The sequence below is a fragment of the Daucus carota genome, chromosome 2, assembly GCF_001625215.2.
Source record: "Daucus carota subsp. sativus chromosome 2, DH1 v3.0, whole genome shotgun sequence".
NCBI classification, from domain to species: domain Eukaryota; kingdom Viridiplantae; phylum Streptophyta; class Magnoliopsida; order Apiales; family Apiaceae; genus Daucus; species Daucus carota.
In genome coordinates, this window is record NC_030382.2 from 48,565,291 (window position 1) to 48,578,981 (window position 13,691).

At 34.9% G+C, this 13,691-nt stretch overlaps 2 protein-coding genes, 1 long non-coding RNA gene and 1 pseudogene across 3 annotated transcripts; 2 read left to right on the forward strand and 2 right to left on the reverse strand.

Moving 5' to 3' along the window:
• The first annotated feature begins 459 nt into the window (after nt 1–459).
• Nucleotides 460–2,019, forward strand: LOC108207685 (pre-mRNA-splicing factor SLU7-A-like; annotated as a pseudogene).
• A 156-nt stretch (nt 2,020–2,175) lies between these two features.
• On the reverse strand, nt 2,176–6,105 carry LOC108205591 (uncharacterized). Its single transcript, XM_017375548.2, has 3 exons — nt 5,074–6,105; nt 2,492–4,691; nt 2,176–2,390 (listed from the first exon to the last, which is right to left on the reverse strand). Exons 1-2 carry the CDS (start codon nt 5,353–5,355, stop codon nt 2,496–2,498), a joined length of 2,478 nt encoding a protein of 825 aa, XP_017231037.2. The 5' UTR covers nt 5,356–6,105; the 3' UTR covers nt 2,176–2,390; nt 2,492–2,495.
• Nucleotides 6,015–6,386, forward strand: LOC135150783 (uncharacterized). Its single transcript, XR_010289046.1, has 2 exons — nt 6,015–6,118; nt 6,151–6,386. It is a non-coding gene; the product is annotated as an uncharacterized LOC135150783 (long non-coding RNA).
• LOC108205592 (nudix hydrolase 25-like) lies at nt 6,213–9,958 on the reverse strand. The gene is made up of 6 exons (XM_017375551.2): nt 9,754–9,958; nt 8,261–8,311; nt 7,774–7,866; nt 7,070–7,167; nt 6,527–6,638; nt 6,213–6,450 (listed from the first exon to the last, which is right to left on the reverse strand). The coding sequence occupies exons 1-6, from the start codon at nt 9,817–9,819 to the stop codon at nt 6,346–6,348; spliced, it is 525 nt and encodes a 174-aa protein (XP_017231040.1). The 5' UTR covers nt 9,820–9,958; the 3' UTR covers nt 6,213–6,345.
• Between the last annotated feature and the right edge of the window lie 3,733 nt (nt 9,959–13,691).

Consider the following 13,691-nt stretch of genomic DNA (forward strand, 5'->3'; position numbering starts at 1 on the left):
TAAAAGCACGGGATGTATTAAACATATATTTTAATCCTGACCGCGAGATATTTATCTACTGACTAGGAATCTGTTATTTAACATGTCCCCACATACATATGCGAGGGACTGGACCCATATTTTCTATTGGGTTAATTATCAAATAGGTCACTTATTACACTGGAAAATATCAAATGGACCACTCGGAAATTTTTGGTCTCATTTGAATCACTATTGTCATGAAATATATCAGATAGATACCTCTAATATTTTTTCGAGAAGTAAATTTTATTTTTCATTGAGTTCCACACATTTTTCTTGCGTGTTAGTATAATCAAATGAAAGGTTATCAACTCTAGTATTTATGATAATATATTCAGATTTTAAGAAATTTATTTACTATTTATTTTTAATTTTACAATTATTTTGTTTAATTTATATTAAGCAAATAATAAGTAAATTTCTAGGGTTCGCAAACAGATGGCGTTTAAGTCATTGATGGAATTGGAAGAAGCACGTAAAGCTGGACTTGCCCCTGCTGAGGTGGACGAGGATGGGAAAGAAATTAATCCTCATATTCCTCAGTATATGTCCTCTGCAGTCCGCCCCTTGGTATCCTAATGCTAAAAGACCGAGTTTGAAACATCAAAGGAAACGGAAGTCAGATCCGAATAATACAAAAGCAGCTTGGTATGACAGAGGAGGAAAAATATTTCAGGCTGAAAAGTATAGGAAAGGTGCATGTGACAACTGTGGAGCAATGACACATAATGCAAAGGCATGCATGTATAGGCCTCGCAAATTAGGAGCAAAGTGGACAAGCAAAAACATTGCCCCAGACGATAAAATTGAGTCTTTTCAACTTGGTTATGATGGGAAAAGGGATCGCTGGAACGGCTATGACGCAGCAGCATCGTATGCCCACGTTATTCAACGATATGAAGCTCGGGATTAGGCTAGAAACAAATATTTGAAGGATCAGCAGCTTAAAAAATTAAGCGATGATGAAGAGAATGAAGATGATTTCAGGGTAGACGAAGCAAAGGTTGATGAAAGTAAGCAGATGGATTTTGCTAAGGTGGAGAAGCGTGTGCGTACCACTGGTGGTGGAAGCACTGGAACTGTCAGGAATCTCCGTATTCGAGAAGATACAGCTAAGTACCTTCTTAATCTGGATGTTAACTCTGCGCACTATGATCCCAAGACTCGATCCATGCGTGAGGATCCTCTTCCGGATATGGATCCTAATGACAAGTTTTATGCTGGTGATAATCAAAATAGAGTAAGTGGTCAAGCTTTGGAGTTCAAACAGCTCAATATCCATGCTTGGGAGGCTTTTGAGAAAGGAAATATTGATCTTCACATGCAAGCAGCTCCATCACAAGCCCAACTGTTGTATAAAAATTTTCAAGTAAACAAAGAAAAGCTGAAATCTAAAGCCAAGGATACCATTATGGACAAGTATGGTAATGCAGCTACTGCAGATCCACTTCCAAAGGAGCTCTTACTAGGACAAAGTGAGAAACAAGTCGAATATGATCGTGGCAGGATTGTCAAAGGACAGGAGATGGCCCTTCCAAAGAGCAAGTATGAAGAAGACGTTTACATCAACAACCATACCACTGTTTGGGGTCCTGGTGGAATAATCACCAGTACTGGGGATATAAGTGCTGCAAACAGTCTATTCGAAACAGCTATTGTACAGGTGCAGCTGGAATTGAAGCTGCTGAAGCTGCAGCAGATCTCATCAAGGCCAATATTGCTCGTAAAGAGGCTACAGAAGAGGTAGATGCCCCAGCTGAGGAGAAGCGATTTGCCACCTGGGGAACTGATATACCAGATGATATGGTCCTAGACCAAGCAAAATTAGCCGAGGCTCTCAAAAAGGAGGATGCTAGGAGGCGAGAAGAAAAGGATGAAAGGAAGCGCAAGGAAGATTTTATTTTGTGTTTAATCGTTGAGCAACAACTATATACAATGCAGTCACTTTATACATCTAAAACAAAAAACTGCAGAGGCAATTAACCATGACATCAGTTCATCTTTTTATTAATTTTTAGTTTATATTCTTGAATGGTTTGATAGTTTATAATATATTCAATCTCTTTTATTCTGTTTTACAATTATTTAATATTGTTGTAGTATTGCTCGTTTACGGAATCAAAGTTGCGAAATTTTTTTAGAAACTAGCCTAGGTGAAAATAATTTTCTGGCTACGCCCTTGCTTTTGTTGAGGTTCAGATCCAAGTTGGTACAATGGTACTGGATAAAAAGAAAACATCATAGCAGCAAACTAAAACATTAAAATTATTATCTGGTGGAGCATTCAACAGGCTTGGAATATATTGTAACCAACTTTACTCTCTGCCATGATTGTAAGGTCCAGGCATGAGACACCAAGCTCCACTCATCTGAAGACATTAACAAGAAAAAAAATATAAGTAGATCTTTTACTTCAATAACCCAACAGAGAATAAGTATAGTATCATATTTTCATACACCTATGCCATACCTGTTCACTTATTGCACTCTGAATTTTTATCATCTTCTCCGGTGCAATGTGTTGGCTCACTGGACGTCCTCCCGCCTTCATTCTTTGATTGATCCAACTGTTTATCTTTATATTGATAACGATATCCAGAATGTAATAATTCCATAAATGTTGATGTCTCTTCTTCAATTTCAAGTAATGGCTCTTTTCCTGTATGTATATGTTGTTGTTGTACATCTTCGTGCTGATAATTTGACACAGTAGGTGGTGCTTTAGTTGTCATGTTTCTATATCCAGGTGGCCCGCCCTGACCAATGCACCCTGGTTGCTGCTCTTCATGTGCAAACTGTGCAGGTGCCATTTCATTCATTGTTGTAAATTCATCAGTTTCAGATCTAGAAGCTAACCGACAAGGATATGCCTCATCCTCTTTACCTTCTCGTGGCAGCTGAATTGGCGTCCCTGACAATTTTTCTATATCGTCTAGTTCTTGGGACTTCTCACGTAGTTTTTCCCAGCCATGCTTATCGAATAACTCTGCCCATCCCACAGAACTCTGAATGTTCTGCTCCTTTTCTTTCCTCATCTTATCATCAACCACTGGTTCACAAGCCTTGGAAGAGAAACATGGAGAAGCTGGACCATAAACATTCTCACCGTCATCACATGAGATTTTCATCTTCTCAAACATTTCTTGTATCACAGTCAACTCAAGTTGGTCTAGATATTTATTTACTTCTTCTCTTTCATGTTTGCGTCTAAACCGTCTTCTCCCCTGTTTCAACTTCATCCCATCTTCGTTTGTCAGATTTTGTTCCTCAATCACCACCAATTCTCCTCCAGAATTCTTAGGTGGCCTACCAGGCCCTCTCTTCTGTTCCTCAATCACCACCAATTCTCCTCCAGAATTCTTAGGTGGCCTACAAGGCCCTCTCTTCTGTTCCTCAATCACCACCAATTCTCCTCCAGAATTCTTAGGTGGCCTACCAGGCCCTCTCTTCTGTTGCGGCTTCTCCATGCAATCCATTTGATTATATGAGTCAATCACTTCCCCTTGTGCTTCTTTCTGTCTGACATATGTCTTACTTCCCAGATTTTTAGGAGGCCTACCACGTCCCCTCTTCTCTCCTGGCATCTTCAAATCTTCTGTTGCTTGATTAAATGCTTTCGTCACCTCTTTGTGTACTTCCTTGGGTCCAAAATCTGTATTAGTCCCAAGTTTCTTAGGTGGGCTGCCTCTTTCCATGCTCTCTTCTGCCCTATTCAAAACTCCCCTCAGTTGATTATGTGTTTCCCATGATAGCTCTTGTGTTTCTTTGGGTCTAGTCTGTGTCTCAAATCCTTTAATCTTAGATGGCCGGCCACGCCCCCTCTTTTGTTTAAGCAACTTGGGAACTTCTGCTACTTGATTGTGTGTTTCAATTAGTTCCACTTGTGCTTCTCTAGGACCAATATATGTCTTCGGTTTAGAATACTTAGGTGGCCGGCCGCGTCCCCTTACCAGTTTTGTCCCCCTGTTATTCATTCCGATCACTGGATTGTCGACCGAAACGGCTCCTAACCACTCATCTTTAAATTCAGATTTATCTTCAGTCTTGTTCTTTTTGGCACCTTCAGTCCTATGTGTATGCTTCCTTTTATATTTTATTAATCGATTTTCTACTTTAGTCACTTCCGCTTCCTCTTCTGTGTTCTTAAATTCTTCAAATTCATCTTCATACTCTTCAGAGTCTTCTTCCTCTTCCGTATCTTCAGGATGTTCTTCTTCATTGATATCAAATTCTTCTTCAGACTCCTGCATCTTTCTACCACTGCGACGTTTCTTTCCATACTTACGTCCTGTCCTCTTCTGCTTCCTTTTATTAACATATGGGGCGTAGTCAGAATAGCTACCAGAAGTACTACTGCTAGGACTAGAATAAGGACCATAGCTAGGAATAGGGGATGCACCAATCTGATAAGGATCAACGGCTACAATCTGACTAGGATCGAAGGCTTTAATCTGATCAGGAATATAGGTTTCGCAAGCATTATTAAGCATATAGCATTTCTCACCAGTCACAACAACATCACCCATTTCACAAAGTTTTTTGAGATGGTGCTTTAGCAAAGAAGCATGAGCCCATGGCAAATCATTCTGCTCTTTTTTTATACAAAGTGATATGGCTTCCTCGGTGGAACCTCCTGTTTCATCAAGTTCTGTAATTGCCTTGTGAATCATCTGCATGTAGAGCACAAGCTGATAACTGTGGCCCAATAATGACTTACGAACACATCACAAATACACATGCCTTCAAGAAACATATACACAGTCCACGAAACAAATAACTAAAACCGGATGAAAATAAACCCTGTTAACAATTGAGCTCCATCGGAAATTAATTCTAGTCCCCGACTCCCCGGAAGTTACACCCCTTTTTTTTAGTAATAATTTAAATCAGCACAAATTTTTAGCACAAATTTTTTTGAATATGACAGCATAACTCCATGATCTTGTCAACACTTAACCAAAAAATCACATTCAAACCATGATATAAATACAAAAAACTAGCTATTTAATCTGGCTACACATATAAACACTATATAAATGAAAGAGAGGTTACCGTTGCGTAAGGAGGATGATCGGGAACATGCAGGTCAATAACTAATTCCGGCAAGCGGCGTTCAATAAGTAAGATACGCTCTGGTGACATTCTTGAATCTCGAGCAAATTCAAACACTTTTGCTTTAAAAAATTCCAACGATTTGGCCTTCTTTATATCTTCGCCTTCGCAATGGGGGCTTCCTTTACTCTGATGATCTACCAATGCATGCTCTTTCTGTTCATTTTCTTGATTTTCCGGCACCGGTGACCGGTTTTCCTCCGGCGGGGGTTTAGGTTCCATCTTGCTTCTTTCTTGCCTTAATTTTGGTAAAGTTATCTTTTTTAAGTTCAAGAGACTTTAGATGTGAGACTTGGGATGTGGTGGGACCTATGTTATTCATCCACGTGTATTGCCTTTGCATTCTACGATCTCCACGTGTAAATTACCATGTCCCATTTGGCCATTTCACACAAATAGTTTTGTTACAACTATCGTGATAAATTGCGTGACACACTTTATTGACCAGGGTGAGAGTCTTTATCAAAAAATATAAATTTTGTGAAATACTTTATTGATGAGAGTATGTATCAAGTATATAAAATTAACATGAGGTTATGATGCTTTGTTCTGGGCCGTTTTGTAAAAATGTAATAGCTATTACATAGTAATTCTTTTGATTTATTTTTATATATTCAAGAGATTTAACTGAGATCGATAATATTTAATATTTTTAAAATAAAATTTAGAATACATATTCATCCACGTGTCTTGCATTTGCATTCTCTGCCTGTTAATACCATGTTGTCACAATAGTTTTGTTATCTTTGGAAGAATATAAAACATTTTAAAATTATTTATTAAAAATAATTCTTTATTTTTTGTCATTTTGTATTAAATGTTATTTAATCAGTATATGCAATCATAAATTTGTTATGCTTCACAATTATATTTTAAATTAATTTATGCATTGTTCAAAGAAGATGATGAGTACAATTTACATCTGTTGACACTAATGACCGGATAGCAGCTCTATCTCTCTAAACTGCAACAAAATTTTCTTGAGGTTCTTCAACTCGGAGAAAAACTTAAAGAAAGGTTCTTCAACTCGGAGAAAAACTTAAAGAATGATATGATATTTGAAGGTTCTTAAACCGGGAGAAATACTTAAAGAGTGATATGATATTAGAGTGATATATTGGACAAATCCATTTACAAACAAGTAGTTTCTGAATTTGAAACTTACTGATGGAATCAGGACATCGTTACAAATTCATATCCAGAAAAGACTATTTACCATTTTGTTGATCGGCATTTAGCTGGTGTTCCGTTTACACTCAAGTAAGACCTGAAAGTTCTCATAACTTCCTCATAGGTTGGCCTCTTGTAATCCACTGCCTGTTTAGTTTTACTCTGGTAAGTTTCTAAATTACATAAGTTATGATTATGTGAATTTAACCGGGGCTAAAGTTACCTGTTCAATCACGTCTTCGGGGTTTGCCCATTTCCACTCTGCAAATTCCGGATCTACCTCACCATTGGCCAAGTTGATCTCGCTCTCATCTTTTGTAAATCTCATAAGGAACCTGGAAATTCAAATTCTTTTATCCACATCACAAATTTAGATATGTTCCGCAAGATTGCTAATTACATAATCATATAAAGTTTTATAATTGCTGCACATATCTAATGACACCAGATAGAGACACTCAAATGGAGGAGCTTGTGGCACATGAGATAGAAAAGAATGCAATATAAGAACTACGATGAAACATGTCCTAGCTCACATTTACAGTAGCCACATTAAATACTTGCTCACATTAGTAAAATCATACATTTTCCTTCTCTTTTTTTTGTTTCATAATTATAAATTTGGCCAAATTAATATGATCACTGGTACTGTTGGTCCAATCGTACCACTAACTGAACGTGTAATCCTGAACTCTTTAACTTGGTTATATCAGACATAACGTAAAAAAGAATAGCATACAAGAGCCTTTTAAGTAATGGAACTAACCACTTCTGTGCCTGTCCATGCCATTCACCTCCTCCCCATAGACGATTTACTTTGGCTTTAACGGCGGGTGGAAAATCATATGTAAGCCAATTTGGCACCTGCAATCAGCAATCTAATAACGTACGTAGAAGTAAACTGAAATATGTATAAACCATTTCAATTCTTAGTTGCTAATATTGTAGGATAAAATTAAAAAGAGCTCTCTACTCATGGACACAATGATCTTAGGCATCTAACGCGTGTACTCTAATTTACCAAAAGCAAGTGATTCATATATCATAGAGTAGTTGATAAAACTGGGATACATGTGAATATTTCTGGACACAACAATATCCTCCATTCTTTCAAGTTTCAACTATGATCCACAAGCAAATAAACTAGAGATTGTACTTTATTATCTTATAACTAAGGAAACCCTTACATCGTTAGATCCACCCGAATCCATGAAAAGATCAGTCCAAAGAAATTTTTTTCCTTTTTAAATACTCGTGATTTAAGAGTAAAAGGTATACAACTACAATATCAAGATCAATAGCAATGGAACTTGGAAATTATCATCAAATATGTTGAAAAGTGATTATCAGGGTTAACTCGTATGCACAGGAAGCTAGCATAGCACCTATTACATAGCGCCCACTCGTGTTTTTTTCTGTTCCATTAATTAGCAAGTGTAAATAAAAACAGTTATGAAATGACAAACTAACCTCCGCAATAACTTCAGCTGATACTATCCCAGTTTCTTCACGCAATTCCCTAATTGCAGCAGATACTGGCTCCTCACCATCTTCAATTCCTCCCTGAAATGAAATTGAAAGGTAAGTGAGCAGCTAAAATTTTACTTTGACAGAGTATTAAGTTTACTGTGTATTAGCAATTTCTTGAAATCTGTTGAAGAGCAATAGCTTCATCAGCTTATAATTTGTTTTGTCACAAGCATTAATACTCAATTATAGGCATTGGAAATCTTCTGTATAGGGAAGTTGCCAGTGTGCAACAAGCAGGACATTCGATGAATGATCCAACTACTTTACTAAAATGTCTGGCCTGAAGATCTGTTTATGTAACTTACCTAAACAGGCCATTCATGTTTACTTATTTCCATTCCTAGATCCAGAGACAATCGATAATATGCCAATATCCAAAAAATCACAGGGACAGTTTGTCAGTTTATATTGTGTTTCAATGTCATACCTGAGGCATCTGCCATGCTCCTGGAACATTCAATCTAGAAGCAACGAAGACCTACAAGATTATTAAATAAGAGTATATCAATTCTTTGCATGTAACGGGAATAGATAATATGAACTCTAAATGCCAATCCTATATCTTGTGAACTTGCTGTCTAATATAATAACACATTTTGAACATGGCGTGATGCTAAACTTTAATGGAGGGGAAAATTTATAAACCGCTAACGAGACCAGCATAACATCACACAGATCCAACTTTATTACTACTGTTGAAGTTAGAAATTCAGGATAGCTTGAAAAATACATATAGTCCAGAAGACTAAGGGGTCGTTTGGTTGGGTCCTCTCTGGTATCAGGTATGGGTTTGGTTCATTCCAACCTCATACCTGATGTTTGGTTGAAATTTTTTTAATCTGATACCCATACCTGAAACCCACCAGGAATGAGTTTCTCATACCCTAGGGGGGAGGTGGGTATGAGAAGGGGGTATGGGTATCAGTTTTAGTTTAATTATTTTTTAATATAAAGTATTATAAAACTTTACAAAAATATTTTAAATTAAAATTGGTAAATCTCACCTGAATAATAAATATTTTTATTTAACAATAATTAGTTTTATTTAATTATTTTATAAAAATATTTCAAATAACATAAATTCATTCCGGCACTGAACCAAACAAATGTTATCAGGAATGATACCTCAAACCCATACCAGCTCAAACCGATTCCTGATTCAAAACCGATACCGTCTCGCGAACCAAACGACCCCTAAAGGAGTAATTAGTTCGATCTCCTACTTTAGCATCACGTCGGAGACCCACACCCGGACCCTGTCTTTCTTATGTCCAAACAATCAAATTCTACTTTTCGCTTGGTGGGCTGGGAATTTATCAATTTATCCGCTAAACTACTAGGGGCTCATGTAGCCCATGCCGAATTAATCGTATTCTGGCCCTTAAGAATGAACCTATTTGAAGTGGCTCATTTCGTACCAGAAAAGCCTATGTATAAACAAGGATTCATTTTAGTATTTTACTTCCTCACCTAGCTACTAGTCTGTGATATAATTGATAGGACCCAACCCAAATTAACACACACACACACACACTCTTAAACTGTGATGTTAATCCAAATCAGTTTGATACCAAAAGGCCGGATTTTCTAATTCACCTGGTAACAAAATTGAACTCGGAAGCTACAGAAACACACACACAGGTGATTCTCCAAAAGAAGAGGAACAAACATAGATACATAGATTACAAAATTGAAGAGCAGACTGCAAACAATATTCGTCTAGAATCGTTTCACAACACAATCACACCGAATGAACTCCCTGTGTTTAGGAACATGCAAGTAAACAAAATACCTCAAAATTACATAAAACAATTACAAGCTCCTAGACTGCAAACCAAACCAGAGCTAATAAAAAGTATGAATCTAGGGATTAAAAAGACATAATCAGATATATACAGACAAAATATGATATGAAATTACCTGATTATCAGAGTTGATGAGACAGACACCAACGTTGGGACGGTAGCCAGAAGGCAGATTCTCCATTGAATTTCGAGCACACTTTGAGTTTCAGAGAGACACTAGTGTACTTAAAGGTGAGGGTTGCAGAAAGTCAATAAGTGATAGATTGAGATGGTGATGGCTTGAGATTTGAGAATAATAACATAAGTAAAAGTCAACATGAAATGTGAAGAAGAGTTGGTGTATCATGTGTGTCTAATATAGGACTAGATTGTAGTGCTGTTTAACTTTGTACTTTACGAATGTGTACGTGGGGTTCTTCTGTCAAGTCCTTATCCTGTGCACCCCGTTACACAAGTACTCCCTCTGTGCCTCTCATTTCTTTACGGTTACTATTTTGAGATGTTCTTTTCATTTTTTTACGTTACTATAAATAGTAAGTTTTTCCCATCATTACACCCGCTATCTTCCCCTACTATCTCATATTTAACAATAAAAATTACTATTACACCCACTACTTTCCTCCACTATCTCAAATCTATTATTAAATATTGATAGGTCCCACCACTTTACCCACTTTTCATCTAACTTTACTCATTTTCATACATTGTCTTGGTGTCCGTGTCCCTCCCAATGTAAACATTTGAGGGGGACGGAGGGAGTATACAACTTAGTGGTGAGCGCTGTTCAAAGTGCTTTACGTCCATAAAAAATGTTGGTAGAAAATATATTTATATTTATATATTTTAAATTATAAAATTTAAAATTAATAAAATTTTCTAGAATGTGGGATAATCTTTTATAAATACTGAAAATTAAATTTCTCAAAAATAGATCTACTTTTTATAAACAGTTTTTGAATTAAGAATAATTGTTCGATTATCTAACAAAAAATTATTGCTGTTGTCTGTAATAGAACTGACAAACGGGGCATTCCGAGGAAAATTTTTATTTTTTGTCATAACTTATTAGCAGAATTAATTTATTTTAGAATTATAAAAACCAAAGAATCTAGAGAGCGATCATACTCTGTTGAATTATATACCCAGCCACAATCCGTAATAAAATAACCCATTGTCAACTTCATCAAATTATAAAAATATGATATTATAATATCAAATGATGCATGTTAAGAAAAAGCTAATGATAATCCGATTATAACACAACATCAGGGTGTGTGAAAACTGTTGGTACTAATATTATTTACAATTAATTAATATTATCTACAAAGAGAAGGCCTAAATTACAGATATTGGAAGTGGCGCATGATAGCGGAAGATGCATTAGAATAATCCAAGAGTGCACGACGGGGAGGAGGAACAAGAAGACGATAGATACGACAGAGAATAGTGGCAAGGAAGAGAGTTGACTTTGCAGGTGGAAATAGAGATAGAGGTGGAAGCATCTTAATGATGACTCATTATTACATCCATACATCGTAATATTCACTAAAATTAATCAAATTACATGCTCCTCATGATGCAATACATACGCACAACTTAAAATTACTTTTAATTATTTTTTTACATGACTTTATCTTGCACGTGTTTATGAGCACATGTTAAACATAAAATTTTATATGTCTCAACCATTTTGATTGTTGTCTCTCATTATTACTTAACAAACAAAAATCAATCAAAATGAATCAAACTCATAATTTTTAATGTTTAGCATGTGCTTATGAATATACCCTATAAAATTCGTTTTTATAAAAGTACATGTTCTGCTGAACATATATGATTTATGACTTATAAAAAATTGAGAAGCCTGAGTTTTGTTTCAATACTTCGATTTTTTTTCCTAAACAGTTTAATCATTTATAAATCTCACTTCTAGCCTTTTTATTTACTTTCAGCAAAAACATTTTTTTTAAGTGATAGACAATACTTCAGATTCTTTATATGATATGTTAGTGGAAGAATATATTTTCAATATTTTATTTAAACGTTACAGATCTCCAAAGAACTTTTGTCTCTATATATTATAAATTTATAATGAGTAATGAGTATATAAAAGAACACAACTTCGACGGGGACCAGCATATGCTTCAGATCTTCATCCTAGTCTATAGACTCTTAACACCGGCATATTCGCTCACAAACTCTACATGTACATAATCTAAAATTTTAGTTTGATCAACTAACATATTTAGTTGCAGAAGTTAAAATCAAGTTTAAGTTTTCAACTATCCTGTTTAATCTCCAAACAGCGGCTGTTCCTTTTGAAAAATATTAAAAATTAATAATTATGAATTACGACTTTGATTTTATATGATAAACCGAGTGTGATAATTTTGATTTATTAATATTTTTTTTAAGTTATGAAACATGTAATAATAGAATTAAAAGTGAATTCTAAGTAACTTTTAAAGGAAAAGATTAGAAAAATTAAGCCACTGGGAAAATATCTTAAACTTGCACAAACGAACAAGGGGGAAATTAAATGTACACAATTGTACAGCCCACTTTTACAACCAACGAATCGTGATCGTTGGTTGGGTGAGATCTACGGTGCTGGTTGCGTACATCAGTGACTTAAAGTCACTGATCAGTGACTTTATATCACTGATGTCCCCTCCATAATTCCTTTTTCTATCATACTCTTACCAAATTAATAATAACAGTGAGTTCAAGTCCCTGATGGTGTATAAATTAATAACAACAGTGAGTTCAAGTCCCTGATGTGTACAATGTTATTTACATTTTTATTAAATTATCCATACTTACGGATGTTAAGGTCTAAATGTATCAGTGATATTATATGAATTTCAGAAGAAAAAAAATAACTCTATTTGTATTGAGATTTTAGCAGTCAAGTAATGGTTTGTTTGACTTGTACTATTATCGTGTACTTTATCATGTATTGCTATTTACATTTTTTTAAAAATATTGATCAATGATCTAACCGTACAGATGTGAAGATGTATATATTTTGATGCTAATTAAGAAGAAGTTTCAGGAAAAATAATTATATTTGGATTGAGATTTCAGCAGTCAACTAGTGTTTTGAGTTGTACTAGTATCTAGTGTTTTATCATGTATTACTGCTCATTTTTTTAAAAATATTTCTGGATGATCCAACTGTACGGATGTGGAGATTTATATATTTTGATGATATTAAAAATGTTTCAAAAAAAATTAATTTTATTTGGTTGGAGAGATTAACAGTCAACTATTGATTTGACTTGTACTAGCATTTAGTGTTTTATCATGTGTTACTACTTACATATTCTAAAAAATATATCTAGATGATCCAACCGTACGGATGTGGAGATTTATATATTTTGATAATAAAAAAAAGTTTCATAAAAAATAATTAATTTGGATGGAGAGTTTAGCAGTCAACTAGTGGTTTGACTTGTACCAGCATCTAGTGTTTTATCATGTACTACTGCTTACATTTTTAAAAAAATATTTCTGGATAATCCAACCGTACGGATGTGAAGATTTATATATTTTGATGATACTAAAAAAAAATTCAGAAAAAAATAATTTTATTTGGATGTAGAGATTTGTCTCAACTAGTGGTTTGACTAGGAGTAGCATCTAGTGTTTTATCATGTATTACTGCTTACATTTTTTAAAAAATATTTCTAGATGATCCAACCGTACAGATGAGAAGATTTATATATTTTGATGATATTATAAAAGTTTCAGAAAAAAATAATTTTATTTGGATGGAGAGTTTAGCAGTCAACTAGTGGTTTGACTTGTACTAGCATCTAGTGTTTTATCATGTATTACATTTTATATTTTTAAAAAAATATTTCTGGATGATCCAACCGTACGGATGTGAAGATTTATTTATTTTGATGATATTACAAAAGTTTCAGAAAAAAATAATTTTATTTGGATGGAAAGTTTAGCAGTCAACTAGTGGTTTGACTTGTACTTGCATCTAGTGTTTTATCATGTATTACAGCTTACATTTTTTAAAAAATATTTCTGGATGATCCA

What these genes read in the sequence shown, in the direction of transcription:
- LOC108205591 (XM_017375548.2), bottom strand. Translation starts at nt 5,355, where the DNA reads ATGGAACCTAAACCCCCGCCGGAGGAAAACCGGTCACCGGTGCCGGAA. An exon ending in ATCATCCTCCTTACGCAACG is followed by an intron (nt 4,692 to 5,073) that starts GTAACCTCTCTT and finishes CTCTACATGCAG; the next exon opens with ATGATTCACAAGGCAATTAC.
- LOC108205592 (XM_017375551.2), bottom strand. Translation starts at nt 9,819, where the DNA reads ATGGAGAATCTGCCTTCTGGCTACCGTCCCAACGTTGGTGTCTGTCTC. An exon ending in TCATCAACTCTGATAATCAG is followed by an intron (nt 8,312 to 9,753) that starts GTAATTTCATAT and finishes ATAATCTTGTAG; the next exon opens with GTCTTCGTTGCTTCTAGATT. An exon ending in CAGCTGAAGTTATTGCGGAG is followed by an intron (nt 7,168 to 7,773) that starts GTTAGTTTGTCA and finishes TGCTGATTGCAG; the next exon opens with GTGCCAAATTGGCTTACATA.